The 26,551-nt window shown below is 32.6% G+C and overlaps 1 protein-coding gene across 1 annotated transcript; it reads right to left on the bottom strand.

The window, feature by feature from the left end:
* Nucleotides 1-14,108: 14,108 nt before the first annotated feature.
* On the bottom strand, nucleotides 14,109-21,192 carry LOC134724585 (somatostatin receptor type 2-like). Its single transcript, XM_063587695.1, has 2 exons — nucleotides 19,805-21,192; nucleotides 14,109-14,210 (listed from the first exon to the last, which is right to left on the bottom strand). Exon 1 carries the CDS (start codon nucleotides 21,142-21,144, stop codon nucleotides 19,828-19,830), a length of 1,317 nt encoding a protein of 438 aa, XP_063443765.1. The 5' UTR covers nucleotides 21,145-21,192; the 3' UTR covers nucleotides 14,109-14,210; nucleotides 19,805-19,827.
* Nucleotides 21,193-26,551: the final 5,359 nt, after the last annotated feature.

Here is a 26,551-nt window from a genome sequence, read left to right as displayed (position 1 = left end):
TAAAATAATAAAAAAAACTTTAAGGATAACATCGTAAAATTCTATTCTACTTTCGAAAGGTCTTTTGAGGTCTCCTATATGTGCCCTTTTACTTCCTTGTGTGGCAAATATTCTGACGTGATTTGTGTTTGAAATTAGTCCTCTGATACTCTTCATTCGTATTGTGTATTGTTTCCACTATATATTCTTCAGGAATAAACCATGTCGTACGCGTGTGACATAGAGTTATCTCTCTTTTGTCGTTGATTTTTCCTCTCGTTATGTTTTTTAACTTTTTATTTAAATGTTTTATGATAGCTTTTGCAATTATCTTTTAACATATTATACAATGTGTACGCGCTTTCCAATCATAGAGCGAGTACACATTAATTTCATATTATTTTACACTGTTCAAATATAATATCATGCAATTTAACAAAGACCTTATTATACTAATATCTCCTCCCCCCTCCCCCCATTAAAACCGTTAAATTTGCTTTTGAATGCAATCGACAAGAATCATAGTACGTACACTGCGACGAAGGCCCCGAATGTTAATGTGAGGGTAGAATAATTTTATCCTGACTGTTCGCTTGTAATAAAAACAGAAGACTATTGACGTAAGCTATAGTTTACCGATCGCTTCGTGGTATCTGTCCATCTGTATTTGTATAGCAAAGAGGTCAATTGCAGGCTAAAGGTTGATCCTTAAGTTCATGCTTTCTCAATTCACAAATAACAATATTGACGCCTCTGGTAAAGCTGAAATTTCTAAAGGATTGTTGATTTTCTTTAAACATTGTAAAACGTTGTTAAAAAACTGAATATAATAATATATACGATTCTTTCATATTGACTGAACATGGTTTTAACGGTTTTACGTAATTGGATATCATTATTCTTTGTATTTCCCCATACCAGGTATATTTTTCCTTCTTTGTCGAATTGTTGTCTCTGAAACTTACAATGTTAACTCAGTTAAAAGCAAATGTTCTTGATTTTCTTTTTTTCTTTCTATACAAATAAGCTTAAAGTGGTGTTGAAATATTTTTACTCTACTTTCACTTTACAAAAATGCTTTCTCACAAAGTTAAAAACAAATATACATCATAAATATAGTATTGTTATAAAGCATAGGAAAAGAGGCTCGCTGAAATAAAATCTATTATAGTATAGCAATATAATATTTCCCACAGAACGTAACCAAAAGTTAGCGTGCAATAAATTCTAATATTGCACTATTGCAATAAATCTTTTAAATTCATGACGTCATCAACGTTTAAATCTTAGTTTAAACCAATTTTTACTTTCAAATATTATATTGCTATACAATAAAAGGGTTATTGCATGAATATTGGGGAATATTGTCCCTCGTAGAACATTTATTGCACTCGCAAGCTCGTGCAATATAAAATTCTTCTCGGGACAATATTCCCCAATATTCATGCAATAACCCTATATTATATAATAACATATTCATAATATTCCCACTAAAAAGGCAATATTTTGTCCTTCAATACTGATTTCATAAAGATCTTTGATTTGGAAATGAGCACATTTCTTTTAAAACCAGTTCTTGGAATGACACGGGTTGAATTTACCCGTATAATTTATGATGGCATGATAAAACCCTTAACTGGATGGAGTGAGCTCAATTTTATATGCCGTCGATTTCCGACTTCAAACTTCGATTGCTTCATTAACAGGCAATATAACGCTAGAGGGCGGAGAACGATTCGAGTAATTCCCGATCTTTCATATTAGTAATTGTCAGTAGTCCTTCGTTAACTTGTGTCGATCCTTGTTAGTGTGTTCTTTTCTGATCTATTTTGTGTACCATCGGAAATGGGCTTCTTCCAAACGAACTGTATTTATTGCTGTGTGTTTGTTTATTCCATATTGGCTAGAAATATTGTCAATGACACTAATCCACAAGAGACCAAGTGATATAGAAATTAATAACTGACTGTTTATCAATATACGGCCTTTAACAATGAGTAAAACCAATACCACATAGTCAGCTATACATGTAAAAGGCATGATAAATGTAAAACAATTCAAACAAAAAGTATTATATAAGGAGAACTTATACTAAAATCTATTTCACATGACTTTTTTGGGGGGTAATCAAAATCTAAACAATTAATTATGTGATGCTCATTTGGTCCCTTTTAGTGTTGTTTTATTATTTCACAGCCTCGTTGGCATGTCATGTGTTAAACTGGTAAATTAGTATAGTTGGTAAATAACTTAACACTTTTACTATGCACTTCTAAAGATACAAAGATTTAGTTTTGCAGATTTGGTGGACCTGAAGAAGTTGTATTATACATGTACATGTAATCGCAATATCACACCATTATGTTGTTTGTTGACCGATATATTCAGAAAGTGTACATGTAACCCACAGGCACTTGTCTCAAAAAACTATTTCCTATATATATACCTACATATAACACAAGGTACTTAACTAAATTTTTTGAAAAATGACACCCAGTCCCGAATTCCCGTTATTTTTTTTTTTTATTTCTCGGTTGTCAAACCTACTTAAACTTAATATGCCGTAAATCTAAATTGATTTGATATCTATACAATGGTATATGACACGACTATCATTGTTGTCGGGATCATTAGTAGCAGGCCTCAGTAGTCGGTCAACGGGATGTTTTTTTGCATTCGTCTCAAACTTTGGCAACACCCAGCCCGCAGTGATTGAATTATTATAAAAAAATATTTAAATAAATACTGTCAGCTTCCCTCTGACTCTGAATTATTATGTTTATTGTAAATTCTTTACAGATTATGTGAAACAAACCCAAATAAGTTTGTTATGAAACCGTTTTTGGACGAAATGCACACAACGACACTAATGTAGAGTTGTAAATTGACCAACATTTCCCCCATTTATTTTTAGCCAGATGATTGACTAATGAGAAACCAGTATAAAATTACATGCGAACTAGGTGTTGCCAAAGACGAATGCAAAAAAACATCCCGTTGACCGACTTCTGAGGCCTGCTACTACTGATCCCGACAACAATGATAGTCGTGTAATATACTATTGTGTAGATAAATCAATTTAGATTTACGGCATATTAAGTTTAAGTAGGTTTGACAACCAAGAAATAAAAAATAACGGGAATTCGGGACTGCATGGGTGTCATTTTTCAAAAAATTTAGTTAAGTACCTTGTGTTATATTAAGGTATTATTATAATACATAGGAAATAGTTTTTTGAGACAAGTGTCTGTGATGTAACCTCGTTGAATCTTTGAACACATTTAATCTGAAAAGAAACAAATTTATATGAACGCCGAAATCTTTGAAATACTTTAAAATAAAGAATTGAAATGGGGAATGTGTCAAAAAGACAACAACCCGACCAAAGAACAGACAACAGCAGAAGGTCACAAATAGGTCGTCAATGCAGCGAGAAATTCCCGCACCCGGATGCATCCTTCAGCTGGCCCCTACACAAATATATATTAGTTCAGTGATAATAAACGCCATACTAACATCCAAATTTCAATATTTTACCACGGAGTATATCATCTTTTTCTTTATTTAGCTAAACCCTTCCTCGTAATGCCTTGCTCTCACTGCTCAATAGACAAACAACAGTACAAAGAATGCAACATGGAAAACTAGATCGAGACTGGGCAATACGAACACCAGCAAAAACCAGGGTTGATATAATACCAACTATTCCCATTTTCCAGAATGAGACCTATCGAATAGGACTAAAACCGGGTTGGTACCAACGACAAGTGCCACGTGTGAAGCAATACTACTATTCGTGATGGTTTTAATCTATTTTCACGTATTGTTTTGTCTTGCATAAGTTGGATGTATTTTCGCTGAACAAATAAAATTTTGTTTCATGTTTCACAAATAACTAGTAGAACAAATAATATTATACTGGATGCCACGACGCCCAGGATAAAAAGGTGTCAATCGGCTGTTGTCAAGGACACAACAACACCGATTTTATCAGGTGTCCCAAGGATGATCTTAAATGATGTTATGAAAATGACACATGTGCAGTCTTCTGAATCCTCATTGTACTATAAAAATTCAGACAAGTTTGAATATATTCGGCCGTGTACTGTTCAACTTTCAGATATTTTAGATTTCAATGAAAACCATCCATTATGCTCTATTTCCAAATGTAACCGTAAAAATTGTAAAACCTGTGATATACTAATAACTGATACCCACTTTCAAAGTAATTTAACAACCAAAAATTACAATACACATAGCCATGAGGATTTGAATTGCACTGCCTCCAATATTGTTTACGGTATTGAATGTACTCTTTGTGGATTGATCTACGTCGGAGAAACTCGACAAAGACTCAATTTTAGGATGAATGATCATCGGTCAAATGTTAATGATCCTAATAACAACCAATTTCTCTATAAACATTTTAATCAGCCTGACCATTCTATTGTTTCAATGAAAGTCGGATTATAGAGAAAATATATCATCCAACAAATGACCCCATATTGAGTACACCATATCGTTTACAAAGAGAAGACTTTTGGATTAGAGAGTTGGGAACAGCAATTCCCTATGGATGCAATGACAAAATTGATGGTGTAGGTATTTTATCTAGTCCCAGATGTAGTACTGTCAATACATAAAAAAATATTTAATACTTCTGCTCGACGAAATAGAAGTCATGGTCACAGAAAATATATACCACCTGCTGTACACACCGTGACAATTGATAGTCTATTATCGTCTGTTCAAAAACTTTTAGGAATTCATCATATTAGAACTAAATTATACTCCATTCCATTGTCAAAACTTTCTTTACTATTTCAAGATACCAAAAATACTTCCGTTACTGATTCTTGTTCTGTTTTGTATAGATTAGTTGCAATTATCACGGACATTGCTAACCATAGACTATTCAAACCCGTATTGACTACTTCCAATAGTGAGGAGAAACTTTACTTTTTTAAGGTAGAATTCGCCAATAAAGGTTTAGATGCTGTAAATATTGGCAATATTTTCCATCAAAAATCTGTACAAAAAACTATACCTGATTACTTCAAAAATAAAGCTACACCTGTTATTTCTTATACTTACACCAAGTCTATTGCATCAAAGATTTTCAACCACAAGAGAGTTTTAGAGGCTTTTAACCTCAAAGATACAAAATCCAAGCCTCCAGATTGCTCATGTGCATCCTCTCAATACAATTATAGTCCAGCTGGTCATATTATTCCTGGTGACCTTGGTATTGTTACCAATGAACAACTAAGAGAGTTGCTAGCCAAGGGACCAAAGTATAGAATCCCACAGCCCATCAACTGGAAAAAGAATTTCAAGTTACTGATGGATGCAGTTGAGGACTATGCAAGAAAATGGGTAAAGCGCGAACCAGACGAACCCGAACTGGACACTTTGTCTGAATGGATCAAAGCTATTCGATCATGCATTCAGAGGCGCATACAAAAACTACGATGTAATATGAGTACTAGAGTTTCTAACCCTTTCAAGAATCCGGAGGTTGTGGAAGCTTTATCCTCTTTGCATGACAAATATGTCGTTGTTCCGGCAGATAAAGCCTCCAATCATATTGTCTTCATGTGTAAAAAAAATTATTTGCAATGTCTCACTACAGAGCTTGGAATTGATAAAACTACTGGTAATCCTACATATTCTTTAACATCATTTACCAAGGATGAAATTTTACAAAATCATAAATCTGTCCTTCTTTCTTTTGGTATCAACATCAAAGAAAAGGAAGAAAACTTGCCCTCATTATACTGGATACCTAAATTACACAAAACTCCATATAAAGAACGATACATAGCTGGGTCTTCAAAATGTTCGACGAAACATCTTTCTAAAGTATTGACTACTATTCTGTCTACAGTTAAAGATGGGCTGCAAAAATATTGTGAGGAGATATATTCTACCAGTGGTGTTAACCAGATGTGGATTCTCAAAAATTCGAAAGATCTACTGCTTAACCTTCGATCACAATCTTTGCAATTTTGCAGCAACATACAAACTTTTGATTTTTATACGCTATATACTACTATTCCCCATGCTCAGTTGAAAGATCGATTTCACCATCTCATAAAACAGAGCTTTTTTTTTTTTTTTTTATAAAAATGGGAATCGTAGATACAAATCTCTTGTTTTGGGATACAATAATTCATATTTTCTAAAGAATCACACTGAATCTTCCAGAAAATATACTGAAGATGATATTATTAAAATGCTAGACTTTTTGATCGACAATATATCTGTTGAGTTTGGGGGATTTATATTTCAACAGACAGTCGGTATGCCAATGGGTACTAATTGTGCACCCCTGCTGGCTGATTTGTTTTTGTATTCGTATGAAGCAGAATTTATTCAGAACCTTCTAAAAGACAAAAAAAAAAAAAGCACCTTGCGAAATTCTTTAATTTTACTTTCCGATATATTGATGATGTTTTATCATTGAACAACCCATACTTCAGCCAATACTTACATCTCATATATCCTAGTGAACTTGAAATTAAGGATACTACTGATACTAGAAGGACTGCTTCATACCTTGATCTTTTCCTCTATATTGACGTAGATGGACGACTTCACACGAAAATATATGATAAACGGGACGATTTCAACTTCCAAATTATCAATTTAACATTTCTTAGCAGTAACATACCCTCTGCCCCTTCGTATGGTGTTTACACATTACAATTGATACATTATTCACGTGCTTGTTCACACTATACGGACTTCATATACAGGAGTGTGCTCCTTACGCAGAAACTGCTCCAACAAAGTTATGAGGAGGACAGATTAAAATTGACACTCCGTAAATTGTATGGACACCCTCACGAATTGGTGGATCCATATGATGTCTCTTTAACCAAACTAGCTAAGGACATTTTTACCACATGGTAGATTGTGGTTTGTCATTATGTCGTCTAATCTTTTAATTACCAAACGTAACTTATTCCCGATTGTGACTGTTTTGCTGAATGTGAATTCGTATTACTATAAGACGTGTTTCTGTACTTGTTTATCCCAAATTCTTGTATTTAGTTTACATGTATAATGTTATATTTGGAATTCTCATCGGATTTTGTCAAATGTGTTGACGTCTTTTTGTTATAGTTAGGTGTTACGGATAGAAAAATTAATCACCGCCTTTATTTATTAATTATATTTAATTTTGTACGATTACTTACGTTTGAAGTTGGATTCATAACAAACTGGACAAATATTACAGTTAATTGTTATTAATAAGTATTGCAATATGCATTTTGTTTTAATGAATTATCAGTATTTAGTTCTAATATAATCTTAAAGCAATCCTAATTCTATCTCACTTTTGAATTATAGTTTTTCATGTGTGACGTCATGCTGTTTCTAATTTTCGCCATCGTATGTGACGTCATTTTTTTTAATTGCGTTGACGCCTGCATGGACTGATTCGGGTGTGTCTATGCTGTATTGAACTTGGCATCATGTATTCGGGTTAAGTTTTCTGTAATAAGTTAATACTTCAGTTTCATTATGAATATATCTTTCACATTCATTTGTTAAAATTTATTGTTTGCAATAGTATGAATCGTTCTATATAATAGTGTTCTTATCCCGGGCATAAAAACAATGCCGTATTTGGCAAAAACCTTTTCAACTTATGATCTTCAGTGCTGTACAACTTTGTACTTTTTAGCTCACCTGGCCCAAAGGGCCAAGTGAGCTTTTCTCATTACTTGGCGTCCGTCGTTCGTCGTCCGTCGTCCGTTGTCGTCCTGCGTCCGGCGTTAACTTTTACAAAAATCTTCTCCTCTGAAACTACTGGGCCAAATTTAACCAAACTTGGCCACAATCATCTTTGGGGTATCTAGTTTAAAAATTGTGTCCGGTGACCCGGCCAACCAACCAAGATGGCCGCCATGGCTAAAAATAGAACATAGGGGTAAAATGCAGTTTTTTGCTTATAAATCAAAAACCAAAGCATTTAGAGCAAATCTGACATGGGGTAAACTTGTTAATCAGGTTAAGATCTATCTGCTTTAAAATTTTCAGATGAATCCGACATTTCGTTGTTAGGTTGCTGCCCCTGAATTTGTAATTTTCAGGAATTTTTGCTGTTTTTGGTTATTATCTTGAATATTATTATAGATAGAGATAAACTGTAAACAGCAATAATGTTCAGCAAAGTAAGATCTACAAATAAGTCAACATGACCAAAATGGTCAGTTGACCACTTTAGGAGTTGTTGCCCTTTATAGTAAATTTTTTAACCATTTTTCGTAAATCTTAGTAATCTTTTAGAAAAATCTTCTTCTCTCAAACTATGTGGCCAAATTATTTGAAACTTGGCCACAATCATCTTTGGGGTATCTAGTTTAAAAATTATGTCCGGTGACCCGGCCAACCAACCAAGATGGCCGCCATGGCTAAAAAAAAACATAGGGGTAAAATGCAGTTTTTGGCTTATAACTCAAAAACCAAAGCATTAAGAGCAAGTCTGACAGGAAGTAAAATTGTTGATCAGGTCAAGATCTATCTGCCCTGGAATTTTCAGATGAATTCGATCATCAGTTGTTAGGTTGCTGCCCCTGAATTGGTAATTTTGAGAAAATTTTGCAGTTTTTTTGTTATTATCTTGAATATTGTTATAGATAGAGATAAACTGTAAACAGCAATAATGTACAGCAAAGTAAGAACTAAAAATTAGTCAACATGACCATAATAGTCAATGACCCCCTAAGGAGTTATTGCCCTTCATAGTTAATTTTTAACAATTTTCACAAAATTTTTAGATTTTCACCAGCATTTTCCACAGAAACTACTGTTATAGAAAGAGATAATTGTAAGCAGCAAAAATGTTTAGTAAAGTAAGATCTACAAACACATCACCATCACCAAAACACAATTTTGTCATGAATCCATCTGTGTCGCTGTTTAATATTAACATAGACCAAGGTGAGCGACACAGGCTCTTTAGAGCCTCTAGTTTCACTTTCGATCTTTTATATCTGGGCGTTTAATATGTATTCGGGTTTAGTTTTCTGTAATTAGTTAATACTTCAGTTTCATTATGTATATCTCTTTCATATTCATTTGATAAAATTTACTGTTTGCAATAGCATGAATTGTTCTATATAATAAGAATGTTTATACCGGGCATACAAACAATGCCGTATTTGGCAAAACCTTTTCAACTTTTGATCTTCAGTGCTGAACAACTTTGTACTTTGTTCACTTTCGATTTTTTATATCTGGGCGTCACTAGTGAGTCTTGTTTGGACAAGACGCGTTTTTGGCGTATTGAATTTTAAATCTGATGCTTTTTGTTATCTATTAATCATGCTTTTCTTTGTCTAATATGTTCTCCTTTTTATTTGTATTGTAGTCCTGTAATATTATGTTGTCATTTCAATGTTATATTTAACTTTGCCATTAAAGTGCGAGGTTTGGCATGCCATAAAACCAGGTTCAGCCCACCACTTTTATTCCCCTTTAAAAATGTCCTGTACCAAGTCAGGAAGATGGCCATTGTTATAATATTGTTTGTTTCTGTGTGTGTTGCATTTTAACGTTGAGTCGTTTGTGTTTTCTCTTATTTTTGAGATATCGAGATAAGACGTGGCACGGTACTTGTATATCCCAAATTCATGTATTTGGTTTTGATGTTATATTTGTTATTCTCGTGGTGTTTTGTCTGTTGCTTGGTCCGTTTCTGTGTGTGTTGCGTGTCGGTGTTGTGTCGTTGTTCTCCTTTTATATTTAATGCGTTTCCCTCGGTTTTAGTTTGTTACCCCGATTTTGTTTTTTGTCCATGGATTAATGAGTTTTGAACAGCGGTATACTACTGTTGCCTTTATTCATCTTGTTGGCGCCCTTTATAGCTTTTTCTCATTGTTATAGACCAGACGGTAGCCTGTAGTTGCTGAAATCTCAGTCAGTTGGACTATATTGAATGTTTGTCTCATTGTTATTCACCCCATATCTATTTTATGTAATCTCTTGATGAAAATGTCGTAGTAGCAATGTCCCCTTTTCGGGTTCGTTTTATTCATACATTTCTTATTTATATATTTAGACCGTTGGTTTTTCCGTCTTACACTAGTATTTTTGGGGCCCTTTATAGCTTGTTGTACGGTGTCAGCTAAGGCTCCTTGTTGAAGGCCGTACATTGACCTATAATGGTTTTCTTTTATAAATTGTTATTTGGATGTAAAATTGTCTCATTGGCACTCACACCACATCTTCCTATATCTATGCTATTATAATTGCAAATGATGCTGATAGTAGATCAACTTCTGTTCATCCTCAATATAAGCCTATAGTAATGCATATCGTGTTGCTTGATCTGGAATAGTCCTTCTAGAAATTAACATTTGCTCCACTATTCACCATTGAACTTCTAAACGTTATTATGTCCGATCTTGGTCGATAATGATTTTGTATCTACTCTAGCTTTTTTTTCTTTGAAATTTCCTGAAGAAAGCTTTTTTACTTCCACGTAATATGATACAATATCGATAAACAATACACTGTAAGTTCTTGAATATCACTCGCCCAAACCCAATGTTCGTAATGTACGAGAAAGGATACACATGAAGATACACTATATATACATTAGAGTTATCGACCTTTCTATAAAACTCTTTTATTAGAAAATACAAGTTCATATTGCAAGGTGATTATTATGAGAAACTTTTTAGCTGTAACAGCACAAAATACAAATGAAAACTATAAATAAAATTTTATAATATTGTATGGGCAAATGAATTCAATTCCTGATTTTTAATGGAACCCTGAAAATTCATTAAAAAAAATTAAGACTTCAAATACAAATTGTGCATATATTTTTTTCACCAATTGAAAGTAACTCGTCAACATCGAAATTATAAAATGCAAGAAAAAGAAAGAAAAGTATATTATTTTTGTGAATAATGATCAAATGTGTATAATATAATATCGTTAAACACTAAGACTAGTTAAAGGTTTTACTCCAGTAATTTATTGGGGCCCTTTATAGTTTGCTGTTCGGTGTGAGCCACGGCTTCCTAGTTGATGGCCGTACCTTGACCTATAATGGTTTACTTTTATAAATTCTTACTTGGATGGAAAGTTGTCTCATTGACACTCATACATGTACCACATCTTCCTATATATTATTATGTCTCATTGGCACTCATACCACATCTTCCTATATCTTATTATGTCTCATTGGCACTCATACCACATCTTTTTATTTCTTATTATTATTTCATTGGGAAAAAATTGGTTGATTATATAGGGAATCACTAAAGTATGACTGAAACGGTTCCCCTCTTAAGCACTTATAAAAATTTCTGAATCCGCCACTAGTTAAGATGCTTCGACTCAGGGAGTGTAACGACTTACCGGATATACCAGGCCTATTATTCAGTAGCACTTATCAACTCAACACATTTGGAGACAGACCAATTCATCCAAAAAAATAATCATTGCATTTTTGAAACGGCATACTTTTGTTGATAAACTTTTTTTATAATAATAGTTTTTAGTTTTCTGTTGTCTATAATACAGTTATAGCTACAATGTAATTATTCAGTATACTAGGTTTAGCTCTCTGTTGTTATTAAATTCGTGCTGTGGCCAATAGTTAAGTAACTTCTGTGCTATGTAGTACCTGGTGGAGAGTTGTCTTATTGACAACCATGTCAAACCTTCTTTTCTCCGTTTTGTTGTATGCCTCTATTAGGGGCATTATGTTTTTCGGTATGTGCGTCCTTTCGTTAGTTCGTTCGTCCGTCCGATTAATTATCCGTCAGTCTGTCTGTCCCGCTTTATGTTAATGTTTTTAGTGTAGAATTAATGAAGTTGAAGTCAAATCAACTTGAAAAAGAGGGACGAAAGATACCAGAGGGACAGTCAACATAGAAAACTAAAGAATAAGCAACACGAACCCCACCATAAACTAGGGGTGATCTCAGGTGCCCCGGAAGGGTAAGCAGATCCTTTTCCATATGTGACACTCGTTGTGTTGCTAATTTTATATAAAATCCGGTAAATAGTCTAATTCGGTAGGTCACATTCATGTAAGTGGAAAGGTATTGTAGTTACGACGTAAGGAACATATCCGATAGAATTTGTGAAACGGTCAACCAACTCGTAATGGCATCCGTAAAATTTACGAAGGGATGATTTCAACCTCACCATTTAAAACTATTAGTTTAATAGCTAAAAATGTACCTTGTAGGCAGTAAACCTCTATAAAGAAAATGATCCCGTATCCAGGTGCTGCTGTAATGTTGCTACGTAGAAATGGAAAGTTCACAATTGGAAAGCTGAAATCATCTCTTTTGTCGTAAAATTTTGAAACTTAGTATGCATGTTCCATATGATATGATCTATCTTGTTTTAATCCCAAATTAGAGTTTTGACTTGAATTTCACGGTCCACTGAACATAGCAAATTTGTTTCAGTGGGGCATCCGCGTTTTATGGACTAATTTTTGTTATGATGTGATTACATTTTTTCCTGTTATGTTGTTTGCTTGTCCGCTCATCTTATTCTTTCGGCAATGCTATTTTCTTCATATGATGGTTATATTTTTTTCATTGTTTGTCTGTCATATCTATATGTCGTGTACAAGTTGCGATTTTGTACAGGTTATAACGTGTACAAAAATATTGTACATGTTATAACTTGTATAATGCAAGAATAAAAGTTTTTACATTTACAAAAGAACCTCGTACATGTTATAACCTGTACAAAATATTGCAGCACTTAAACATGGTTTCAACTTGTACAAAATCGAAAAATAAGGATATGTTTCTATTATCGTAACAGACGTTATCAACCTGAATAATATTTTCATAATTTTTTTATTATTCCTTCATGTTTGTGTGTTTTGTCCTTTTTTTTATATAGTTAATGGCCAGGGGTCGGTATTATCAAGCATTGATTTCCTATAGCTAAGATCTGTCATAAGATATATCATAGGACATATCTTATGATATATCTTAGAACATGTCTTATGGTCCTGTTATGTCTATCTATGGTCATATCTTTATTTGATGATTTATATATGTGAGTGTCCCCTTTAAAGGCAATAGTAAAATACTTTCATTCTAGTTGACACTAAAAGACATAAGAAGATAGCCATGATAGATGTCTATAAATAAAATTGGAAATGCAAATGGGGTATGTGTCTAAAAGATAACAACCCGCCCATGGAGCAGACAACATCCAAATGTCACAAAAACATGTTTTCAAAGTAGAGGATATAATATTTAAAACATCAAAATGACATTCGCCCATGCAATGATCTTATAGTTCATAAAAAAAAAATGAGTTATAAATTTACATAAGTGACATGCTGAAGGCCAAAAATGTTGAAGAGTAGATCCAAAGACATTGATAATGAAGCGTGGTCCAATGAAAACAATTTCAGCTCTCTCTTGCTTTTTACAGAGTAAGCATATAAGACATTGTTTAAGTCTTTACATGCTATACAACGAGAGGGAGGAATATTACCCAAAATTATTAGGCATTGTTCTTAAATTTTTTGGAAGAATTTAGTTACTATAACTAGTATTTAATGTCTTTGTTATTTAGGAAATGCAAGCTTATAGTAAATAATGTCACACTTATTTAAGCCATGATGGACTGCATAAAACATACAATTATTACATGAAAACACATTTTGCCAATATAAGTCATGAAACATATATTCCTGAAACTTTGTGATCATTGTCCTCTACGGAAAAAGACACGTTCTGACCCTTTTATTGTTGTTCTTTATGCATTGGTAAATTCAAATGTATATTTTACTTCATTAAGATTTATCTTAAATTTTGTACAAGTTACAACTATTTTTAATCAATATTTTGTACAGGTTATAACATGTATGAGGTACTTTTGTACATGTTATAACTTGTATTTTTGCATTATACTAGATAATAACATGTACAACATTTTTGTACATGTTTGAACCTGTACAAAATCGCAACTTGTACGCGACATATATATGAGAATTATTGTGTTTTTTGTGTTTTGAAGTAAATACATAATCTAATATGTAGTACATGATTATATAATTTTTTTAACATCATAAAATATAAACATAAAATACAATACATTTATAAAATGAATACGAAACTAATCTGGATTTATAAATTAGCTTTGTCCAACATGATTATTTAGGAATAATGCGATCCACATCTTTGATGTTATGATCCCTGTAATTTACATCGATGATACGTTATCTGAAAATAGAGAAAATATATTAAGATGCTTATCTGAAAATATTGCCACAACGTCATCATTAAATATATATAAACTAATCGACGTTGGACCAACTTCAACTTCGGCGGGAAAACTTGTAATCTAATAAACACCATATTTGAATATACATTGTGTAGACCGGTATTGTGTAGTTGCATTGTGGTATGATTGGATAGAGGTTCCCCCTTAACTTCTTGCTTAGTTAATATGATGTTAGGTTTTACATTGCTAGACGTGTCTTCAAAATGTATACATAAGTTAATGAACAATTTCGTATATTATTGACTATAAATATTTCTTTTTATTTGTTTTATGGTGCATTATATTTATAAACATAAACACACACATATATGTCTTGAGCGTTTCATGCATACACGTTTTTATTGATGAGGAAACGCGTAGTACAACATGTACATGACAAGAACCGTCGAATTTCGATACGAAAACTAGCATTCCAAGCTTATGAAGATCAGCGTCGATCATACCTGTAACGTGTTAGGTTCGAACACACAACCTCAATGTTGACAGGCATGTGCTACTTCAGATAAAATATCTAGGCCTCTTGTTTCAATCCATCATCTTCTACATGAGAAAATGCATGTACCAAGTCAGGAATATGACAGTTAATTGTTATCCATTCGTTTGATGTGTTTGAACTTTTGATTTTGCCATTTGATTTGTGACTTTCCTTTTTGAATTTTCCTTAGAGTTTAGTATTTTTGTGTTTTTACTTTTTACTGGGTCTCTTTAAACAGAATTGTACACGAATAATTAGACCAAAATTAAAACAAAATACGCACAATATGGGATAAAGAAAGAACTTGAAAAAACAACTTGAAAAACGAGCTCAATAGGTTTAGTTTTCTCCGTTATTGAAGAAAATGTTAGGAACATTTTGTTTTTGGCATTATCCGTTCTGAACATAATTATGTCTCTTTTATCTTTTGAAAGGTTATGTATTAAGCGTTAAGTATTCGTTTGATATATAGACTTTTTAATCTAACTTTCACGCGTGAATGCTATCGTTGGATACAAATCTTTATTAATATCTTGGGCTCAGACATCGGGAAAGATACGAAACTGTCACTTCAACAAAAACCCTTACTACCGATTGCTCATACTAAATGAGCTGTGCAAATATTATATGCGTATTCATTATCTCGCTTATAGCTGTCATGAAGATAAATTGCCAGAATGTAGGATAAAAGTGATGACACTTATCTTTTATTCAAACACAATTCAAATTATATGAAAATATCTGTTTTCTTTGTATTGGATTTTCTAATAATAGACAACTCAATATGCACTGACTGCATTATATAATTCTGTTATTGACATTAAATTGGATCCTTAAATGTTAATGGTTCCCAATGGACAATTTTGAACATGCCAAATGTAAATTATTTCATGCAGTGTAAAAGAAAAATATAATACTGAAAAGTGCACAAGATTTATCAGTTTGAGTCAATGATTGAATATCGTAATGGAGCTTGATATTTATAAAATGTAACAGAGTCGTATGAGGGTATACATTGTGTCAATGTAAGCTACAAAATCATTATCTGCACTTGACGACAATGGCAAGGAAACGGCTCTTTGATTGCTGCTTTTGGTTCAAAAGCCACACGTCATTGCAGTGATTAAATCATACTTAGCGCTGGAGGAGCGGACTATTTATCTACACGCATATCGATTGCTTATTATTGAAATCTTTAATTTTGCAATAGCCACGTCCCCGCCCTTAGTTCTTCTTCGCACAGTATTTTGAACGTTATGAGCAATGCAGAGGAGGCCCCGAGCTATCAGTGAAAATAAAGTCAAGGGTAATAGGATTAAAGTTATTTGCGTTAAACGCGCTTTTTGTCTACATAAAACTCGTCAGTGTCACTCGATCGCGAATCAAAAAAGTTAAAACCGCCATATACATGTATAGTACGAATATACAGATGAAATACACTGAGGACCAAAAATCCAGAATGTTTGTGCCAAATACCTGAATATTAAATTTATTCTTCTGGTGAACACGAGTACAGCCTTGTCAAGTTTCAATTTTTTTTGTAATATTGTATTGTATTCATCCTTATTTATACCATTATTGTTTTGTTTCACTTGTTTTTCTTAATTCAATACAGATGATAAAGGATCTTGCAAACTCATAAGAGCGGCGAAAGATAACAAAGTGATATTTAAACTCATTAGTCAAAAATAATTTGACAACGCCATCATGGCTAAACAAAGAAGAAAAAAAAAGATATGATAAGCACAACAAATAGGCTATATACACTTAGTAAATGTATCATATCAACTACGAAATACAAACATAATCTATTCAACCAGCTTAAACAATATCATGAATGAAACCTTATATAAATATATTTTAAAATTGATTTGAATGCGCTATACATACTGAACTTTAACCTACGAATTCGACCTCCGACAAACAGTCGTTTTTAATTGTGAAGATGCTATCTTTGAGTTGATTAAAAAATCCACTTAGGTCATATAAATCAGTTTTTTTTTTACATTTACAATTGCCTTAAAGTGATTTCACAAGTTTAATGGAAACTGGCCAATCAGAAACAATTATATATTGATAGAAATCGAGACTTGCAAAATTGCTACATTGAAAATAATCGATTAACTTGAAACTGGATACAAATACAACACTGACATTGAAGTTATTGTTGCTTGAAAATAGATATACAATTTAATTTTTTACTCTGCTTTTAGATATTTTTAGGTGTTTTACAACCTAATCAATATAACCTTACAATAATGATTAATAACGCCTCTGTATTTCCCTGAAATGTATGTCAGTTCAAAAACCAGTACTGATAAGCTATTGTTAAGGATCTGTGTCTCTAAAAGGACATGTGAGGATCACTGTTCTTTAACAAGAAAACATCCATCTTTGTTTCTCCTACAGTGGCAGATACAAAGGGAGGGTGGGTTACTATGAACGATCTTGAATATGGTTGGAACCGCCCCTGTCCTTTAATATTCTTTATATTGTAGAGTTTAAACGTTCATTTATATCTTTTTGTTGCTCGTAAAACTCCTTTCTCTTATTGATTTCATAAGACATACATGTAGTTCCATAAAAAAGAAACAAAATCAACAGCGCTCAGCCATTGTCAGCGGATTGCATACTGCAAAACAATCAGTTTCTCGAGCGTTTTATTTTCGAATAGAAAAATAACGCGTACATGTATATGCATCGTCAAAAAAAGGTAGACAAGCAAAATACTGCTATATTTGATTTTAAAAAAAGTATAAGGAGACGTGATCTTTCTACTCCTGGTTATCTTATACTCTTGGAAAAGCCTTATTACACATATTTGATTAAATATTTTTTGTTATCTATTGTCTAAGGCTGGAAATTAATCATGAAGACATTTACTGTAACAGTACAATAAACTCATCATACATGTACAAATGTAGATACCAGGACTAAATTTTGTACATACGCCAGACGCGCGTTTCGTCTACAAAAGACTCATCTGTGACGCTCGATTCAAAAACAGTTAAAAAGGACAAATAAAGTACAAGGTTGAAGTGCATTGTGGATCAAAATTCCTAAAAGTTTTCCCAAATTCAGCTAAGGTAATCTATACCTGAGGTAGAAAAGCCTTAGTATTTCAAAAATTCAATATTTTGTAAATAGCTAATTTAAAAATGTAACCATATCAATGATAAGTCATGTCAGCACAAAACGTGCTGACTACTACAACATAACGTTATATGCAATACCATGCAACACTTCAGCACATCTGTCTGCATTAATATTCGTCAAAACAAGGGAAATTAATTAATAACGGAATCATAACGGATAATATGTGATTAATCACTTGGAAGAGAATTGTAATTCATTATCGAATGCAGGTAGAAACATGTATATATATTAGTCATTGTTTTCACTTAGTCTTGATTTGCGTCATTTCGGCTTTTGGATTGAATATGAAGTCATTTGAAGAGGGGCAAAAAAATGACCCTTATCATACCTTAATTGTCCTTTGCAAAGCTATATTTTAGAAGAAAAGTGTGTCAAAATTGCATAAATGATGTTTTTTGGACTCTGTCGGATGCTTATTGGCATTTTATCGTTATTTTCTTATTTAAAATGTGTTTGTCAATGAAGTTTGCCACTCAATTTCAAACTAACAAGCTTTTCATAATACTAGACTAGAATATATTTATAGGGGTTTTAAATATACAAGGAACAAAAAGGGCAAACACACATTTAGGTCAATGTGCTTGTTTTCGAGATATTAGTCATTGACGTTCTAGCAGGATATGTTCTCTCTTGACTTTTCATAGCTTTATCATTGACAAGTTAAAGTTCTAAAAAACTATTGAAATATAATTAAGACTTTTTTAAGACTTTTACAGATTACTTATGATTATGTAAAAGATTTATAAAAAGAAAAATTGGGGTCAATGGGCAACATTTTTAAGGCATTCAAATAGATAAAACCAGAAAATATTGTTTGTTCTGGTCTCCTCCGATCTTTTCATGAAATCCAGACTACTGACGCTAATATTGGAAAGTATTTGAATAATTCATATTGGATCATGAATCTTTTGCCTTCTTAAGAAATTATATCACGGAATGTTGTCATTTATACATTATGTAATATGGTTTACAGCTGTGTGATGCTCAGTATTATGACAAAGAAGGATTAGTGTTTGTATGATTTATTATAAGGGCAAGGCATAATGCAGCTATAGGAGAAACGGTGATTCATTACATTGAATTTAATACAAATATAATGCTTTTTGTTTTGATAAATCTTTCTAAATAAAAGCCCTATGATAAGACAGACACATAAATACGTATTCTAAACAATGCAAAATCACTGACAGAAATATCATTAGGGAAATATAAAAAAAGAGTATAACAAAAATAGCGAACTTTAGGGGTAAATTCAAAACAAGGAGTCAGAGGTCATAAAGGAGAGGTCATACAGGAGAGGTCATACAGGAGAGGTCATAAACATTGTCAGAATCAATCAACTACAAAAAGAAAGAAAATCGAGCTAAGCTGAGGATGTACTTTGACCTATAATGGTTTAGCTTCAGGGGCGGATCCAGCCATTTTAAAGAGGAGGGGGGGTCCAACTATATGTCCCCTTTCAAATGCATTGATCGTCCAAAAAAAAAGCGGGGTTCCATCCCCCGGAATCCTTCCCTGGATACGCCACTGACCATAACAAATTGTGACTTGTATGGAGAGGCACTCATACATGTACCACATCTTCTTATATTTACAATGTATGTATGACGATCATATTCCTGACTCAAAACAAGAGACGAAGACACGTGATTGCTGTTCGATCCTTACAGAAGATAAAGGAACCGCGGGTAGCTAATTAAAACATAAGAACTCACTATTCAACCTAGAATGCTATATCCCTAAATATGTTCAAGCAATTGCTTAACTTGCCCTAAGAAACAGTACTAGTTTGGGTAACCTTTTAAGAGTGAGTCGAAAAAAAGGCGTAGAAAGGACGCAAAATGCATGATGTGTTCCATTGTTATTTTCAACTATGTTTTTCTATGAATGAATAATACCTACCATAGAGAACGAGTTTCAGTAGGCTAAATTTCAACTTGCTGTGTTTGGCTTTCTTTATCTACATACACACTGCTAGTTTCAAGGAGTGAAGTGTTTACGTTTTCATCTGGTGAGAGGAGAAATCCCGTATTCGATGTTTTCATTGTATCAAGTTCAAATTTAGGTCTGTGTCTATCATTTCTTTTCTCTCCATGTTTGTGTGAAGATTTTGGATACACACTGTTACAAGTATCTCCGGCTGTTGTTTTCCTATCTAGTTCTATTGCTGCTACGCATTTAAAAGCTTTAGCAAAACTTCTCCTGAAATTGTCACTTAGAAAGGCATACAATAACGGATTAAGCATGCTATTTGCAAATGTTAAAACTGTAAAAACATTAAACAAATATATTTCCCAGTCCTCTAGTCGTTGGTAAATAGGCAGAAATGTCAGATTTATCTGGAAAACCCAGTGCGGTAACCAGCAACAAACATACACTAAAATAACTGCAAGAACAAGCTTGGTCACTTTTCTATGCGATTTACGTTTTCCCTTCGATTTTATCATCTGACCAACACATGTAAGTCTAACAATAACGGAAGAATAGAACATAGTTATCATTGACACAGGAATTGCAAAACCAAGAAGGAATGTATACCATGTAAAGGCCTTGCCTTGCGGAAGTAACTGGTTTGAAGGCCACTGAATTGTACATGTCTTTAGAGATGGATCTTTGTAATTTGAAACAGTGGTGGAATATAAAATGATTGGCAACATGACCAGAAACGACAATGACCAGATAATTAAGCATATGAAATAAGCGATATTAAGGGTGCGATATTTTCCAGATCGTATCGGGTGGCAAACGGCAAGATATCTATCACCACTTAACACAGTTAAAGTTAGAACACTTGTAACGAAATTGATCGAATACAGTACATTGTATATTTTACACATCGCTGTTCCGAATATCCAATGTTGCAAAAGCGTTGTCGTTATGATAAACGGAAGACTTATCAGAAACGATGCATCTGATATCGCTAAATTTAGTATATATAAATTCGTTACAGTTTTCATTTTTGCAAATCGCAGGACCACATAGATCACTAAAGAATTCCCCACGATACCAACAAAGAAAATTATAACGTACGAAGTGATGAGGAAAATTGTTATTGCCGCCTTATTAAATGTCATACCAGCGGATGGTGTAGAATTAGACATCCCTTTAGAGTCTGTTAGGTTGTAATCGCAGTAGTCCAACATGTCTGTAACATTGCGTAATAACACAGTAAAATTAGAGACTATATCGGTAACAGCACTTGATATGTTTCCGGGTCCATTTAAATATGTTACTGCTTCCATTTTGGCAATTCAATACCAGTAGATATGGCAAGTTTCGTATTTAAATTGAATCCTGTAAGAAAAATAAGGCATTTACATTTTTTTTTTTACATATTACCATTAAATAATAAGCACACAAATCTGCAAATAAACGGCTGCTGAAACATAAATACATGTATGGTAAAAGATAAATTCATTTAGAAAGAGATTGGTCATTTATAGTTTTAATAAGTTATGAGACATAAAATACGAGCGTGGTCACTGTTATTACAAACGTTAGTAAGGTATTGTGCTTTCCTACTTTGCTGCAAACCATAGATACAAGCGTGTAATAATCGTTTAACCGATTTTATTAGTCACATTTGTTCTTCCATTGCTGATCCAACCAAACTGCAGAAAATACATCAAACAATGAAAGAATACTACTTAATTTCTCAGATTAAAAATCTTAAATTTTATTGTGTTGACTTGTATTGATGTGCCACAAGCTGTGTTAACATCATACTCAATTAAACAATGTTTCGCATGAATGGTCACTAAACTGACGAATCAGTTTTACAGAGCTCTTATAAAATTAATAAATAGATTTCTAATATGCAAGAAGCAAAAAAAAATATGACATTTTCGTAGAATGCAGTAAACAAATCGCTTGTGGTCATGTATACTGCATCAAGCTATTTGTGCATTCGAATTGTATTACAAGAATAACGCCTTATGATATATAGTCACTTATATGTGAACGTGATCAATAAATTCAGGTAGTAATATCAATGACGTGAAAAATAAAAATAAAATATGAGATAGAGTTTTGAAAATAAAATATGAGACCACGTTTTGAAATATTATTTAATAAAATGAAAAGTAAACCTGGTGTCATCAATCTTACAAATAAAAATAATAAATTTCCATTTCATTCCATTCGAAATATTATTATCTTTGAGTTATCTCCCCTTAAATGGCTGCTTTGACAATTTTGTTTGAACAAACATTCGAACAAACATGAATATTTTGTATTTGGTAAATCAGTCCTAATAATATAATAAAAAAACATATATCTTTTTCATTTGATTAAACTGTAGGAACCATTTCTTACCAACCTGTCTTAAATTGTGCAGATTCAAGCAAATAACTAGACCTATTGATCACTACTAGTATTTTACAATCCAAGATACATTTAATCTAACTTGAAGGTGTGTGGTGTCATATAAAGAATGTTGGGAAGGATAACATTTAGTTTTGCATAATGCAATGTATGTATTATAACAAAAGACAACTGAAGACTTGAAATACTCTTTAAATTCTCTATGATATTTTTTTTGGTCTGGAAAGATTTTGGCGTGTCATCACGTGACCTGGAAATTATAAATATAATCTAACCGTGGTGCATGTCATTGAAAAGTGCAGGATTTCCATAGTGTTACTTTGATAGTGTTTAGCGTTACTGATCAAAGTAACCGGGGAAAACAATTGGAATGCAATTCGGTACATTTCGATTAATTGACTCAAATATAGCGTGTGGGAGACTTTGTAGGTTTTAATAACATAATTCCATTATAAAAAAAATCAGTTGAGGCTTTGCATTCTAAATATAAATACTCAGTTATTAATATAACAAATATACAGCATAAGGTTGAAGAATTATTTAGAATAAAACTTATATTATTCTAGTACAAAATATGCATGCTAAATTTACATTTTATTCCACGTAAATATATATTAGAAGATCTGGTTTTAGTGCCATTGAGACAACTCTCCAGTTTAGCCACAATGTATCAATGTAAAAAAAAAAAAAAAACGAACACAAAGTTATGAAGGGCCCAAAAACGCCGAGTATAAAACCATTCAATCAGAAAAAATAACGTCTAGTTATATTTATAAAGGAAGCTCAGTAAAGATATAGAGAATATTTTATTGTTAAATGAAACCTACATGAATATTGCATACTATATTATATTACATATGATCTTTGATCATGATTAAGTATCAATGTTTAACTTTGTTTATTTCCCTACTGAACTTGAATCAATATTTACAGTCGAAGTGAAGTATATTTAAAATGAAAAGTGAAATAGCTATGAATAATAAAACAAAGTTTGATGAAAGGCAAAACAAGTTTAAATGATAAAAACATCTTTTTTTTTGGACAGGCTATATAGCTATTTTGAATATAACAATCTTGAAGCGTCTTCGATTTGAAATCCATTTGATTAATTTAAGGTTCATTTATCTATTTGAACACACTGTATCAGTGAATAATTTCCTCGTGTAAAGAGAGTGTTATGCTCTCTGTACATTAAAAATCTTAAAACAACCTCTAAATAGTCCATAAGTGACCAGTTGCTTCCTGACCAGCTACAATTTGTAATTGCATTTACTTGGTTCATTTGTTCTCACAAGGAACATGCTTTAAATATTTGCCACTGGACTTTAACCGAAGTTCAACGACAATTAATCAATCAACATGTTTAATATTTAATTTAATTCCTTATAAAACGTTTCTCTTTTTATTTTTACTCTCATGAAAGTGTCCAAATATTTTTCTCATTTAGTTTACCATACTAATCTCATTTAAAACATATGATTATCTCAAACACGAGGTACTGAAGGAACATGATCACGTCATGGCCAGCGCTAGTTGACGTGAACTTTTCAGTGTAATATTTGGATCACTGGTATCCATGTTACCTATTATTATAACGCAGCTGAATTATCCTGTAATCGTGGTATGTTAGAGACGCAAGATGTTTTTTTTATTTAACTTAATTGTTTGAAAAATAATCGTTCACAAATTCAGTTAAAAAAAAAAATAGTATATGGTATATCTACATATATGTTTTATTACCATTTCATTAATAATGTTCATTACCTAGCATTCCCGATTTTCCAATCAACATGAGAAAAAAAATGAAAATGATGATGCACATCATAAAAACGTAGATTCACCATTTTCTCCTACATACACGATATTATTTTACCTTCAAATTAAAAAGATATGACATAATACATTAAATTAATAAATGATGATTGTTACCTTATGCATGTTATGTACACATCCATTTGTTCTGAATGTCATTAATGGTCGTTGCATCTTAACACAATAACATTTCTGCCTGTTGCAGACATGGCTTCGATTGAATAATAAATTGATGAGGTAACGTATTGATAGCAGTGGCTTTAACCTAGATTTGATATTTAATTGCATTGATAATATCGTGATGTTATCTGTTAAAGAATTATTGCCATAAGTATTTGCTTGTCAGTGAAGCATCATACCTATTTAGGATACACGTAGTTAGATTAATAGTAATGATTATATATTGAGAAATATAACGCAAATAGCAAAATGCTACAACCATTTAATTACATTTATTGATAAGAGTCTCATAGTAACTATGAGCAGCAACAAGGCAGTTGCCACATGTGCTGCATGATCTACTTATTCGTCCGAGGCACATGAAACCACTCCGAGAGTGTAAAGGGTTATTGTTGCCCAGTCTTTGAAGTTTTATCGTCTTGTTTGTCGTTTTGTTTCGTCTCGTTTTCTGGGTTTGTTTTTGTCATGGCGTTCGCAAATTGTGAGTTTTGAATGACTCCTAATAGTTCTACAACACACTAAATATAAAAAAAGGAAGATGTGGTATGATAGCCAATGAGACTATTCTCCACAAGAGACCACAATGACACAGAAATTAACAACTAAATTTCACCGCACGGTCTTCAACAATTAGCAACGCCAATGCCGCATAGCCAGCAATAAACGGCACCGAAATGACAATGTAAAACAATTCAAACGAGAAAACTAACGGTATTATGTATGTACCAAAAATTAACGAAAAACAAATATGTAACACATAAACAAACGACAAACACTGAATTACAGGCTCCTGACTTTGGACAGGCATAAACATACAGCATGTGGCGGGGTTAAACATAATTCGCGGGCTATAGAACTATATAAATCATTTGAAAAAGGCTTAACTTTTCAGATTGATACAAATAAGTCTATCATTGTCTTTTTAAAATGTATGTCTTGTTAAATGAACATAAATTTTATAAAATACCTTATAAAGGGACATAACTCACTTTAAGTCATCATCTGCTTGTCTAACAGAACGTGTGTCCACTCGCTTAGACAAAGTATCCTTACTACGATCCCTCCTGAATTTCGCACTTAAAACTTGAACATCCCCTCGCAGAGGAGAAGAACACGTAAATTGTATAGGGTTTAGTCTGAATTTCGCACTTAAAACCGTGCTGAACATCGGGGAATTCCCCTCGCAGAGAACAAGAAAACGTAAATCGATAGAGTTCACTCTGAATTTCAACAAGAACACGAAGGCAGTTACAAATGTATGTTTGTATTATGTTTAGACAATTTATGCACGACAATCAAAGATTTACATGGAATTGATATTAAATATTTAATTATATTGATTTAATGACGTTCAAAAGTATACGAAAGTGCAAACATGTATTGATATCATTAATATATAATTGTAATGAGGGTTATATAATATTACTCTCCTGTGAAATTAAAATGTAGTTATTTTTATAGATCACTTTTTAAATATACAATATATAAAAGCTTCGTTTTTCGTCTCCTTTTTTTCGCCTGTTACAATATATGTCTGAACATTCAGCAATGATTAGATATAGGAAGATGTGGTATGAGTGCCATCGAGAAAACTCTCCATCTCAGTCCCTATTTATAAAAGTAAACCATTATAGGTCGAGGTACGGTCACTGAACAGTAAGCTATAAAGGTACAACCATTCAAAATGGAAAACCAACGGTTTGATGTATATAAAAAAACGAGAAACACTTATGAACCACATAAACAATTGACAACCACTGAACATCAGATATATTTTTCAAGGGATGCATGCACAAATTAAGATTGAACCTAGTCGTATTTAAATAAGTTCTCTCCTCTTTAGTTCGTCATTTTTGTTCATTTGCCTTTTATCCCATGTGTCGTGAACAAAAACCCAGAAAAGGAACGAAAAAAGGAAAGAGAGCTGAAATTCTAAAAAAAAATAGTTACATAGTATACTTTAACTCTTGAAATGGGGAGATAAAAAACATAACCAACTAAAACCCCAACAATCCATAGGATATTCTCAAGTGTGTCGGAAGGGTAACTATAGACCTTGCTCAAAATAAACCATATGACATTTATAATTATGTAGTTACGCTTTGAAAAAGCGTGAAGCAATTATAATGTGTTTTTACCAAGAATGTTTAAACAGCAAAAACATCTAAAATTACTGAACATTGTAAATGAAAAAATATCATATTTCATAAATTTCGTTGAGTATCGAAAATAGATTTTATATTTTATAAACGAGGTAACATTTAGTGCTAATATAACCCTACTTCTTTCACAACGAGGTAGTTTCTTGTAAAACAAATACAATTTTCATATTCA

Source organism: Mytilus trossulus, chromosome 7 (genome assembly GCF_036588685.1).
Source record: "Mytilus trossulus isolate FHL-02 chromosome 7, PNRI_Mtr1.1.1.hap1, whole genome shotgun sequence".
Taxonomy (NCBI): domain Eukaryota; kingdom Metazoa; phylum Mollusca; class Bivalvia; order Mytilida; family Mytilidae; genus Mytilus; species Mytilus trossulus.
This window is presented reverse-complemented; position numbering and strand designations above follow the sequence as displayed.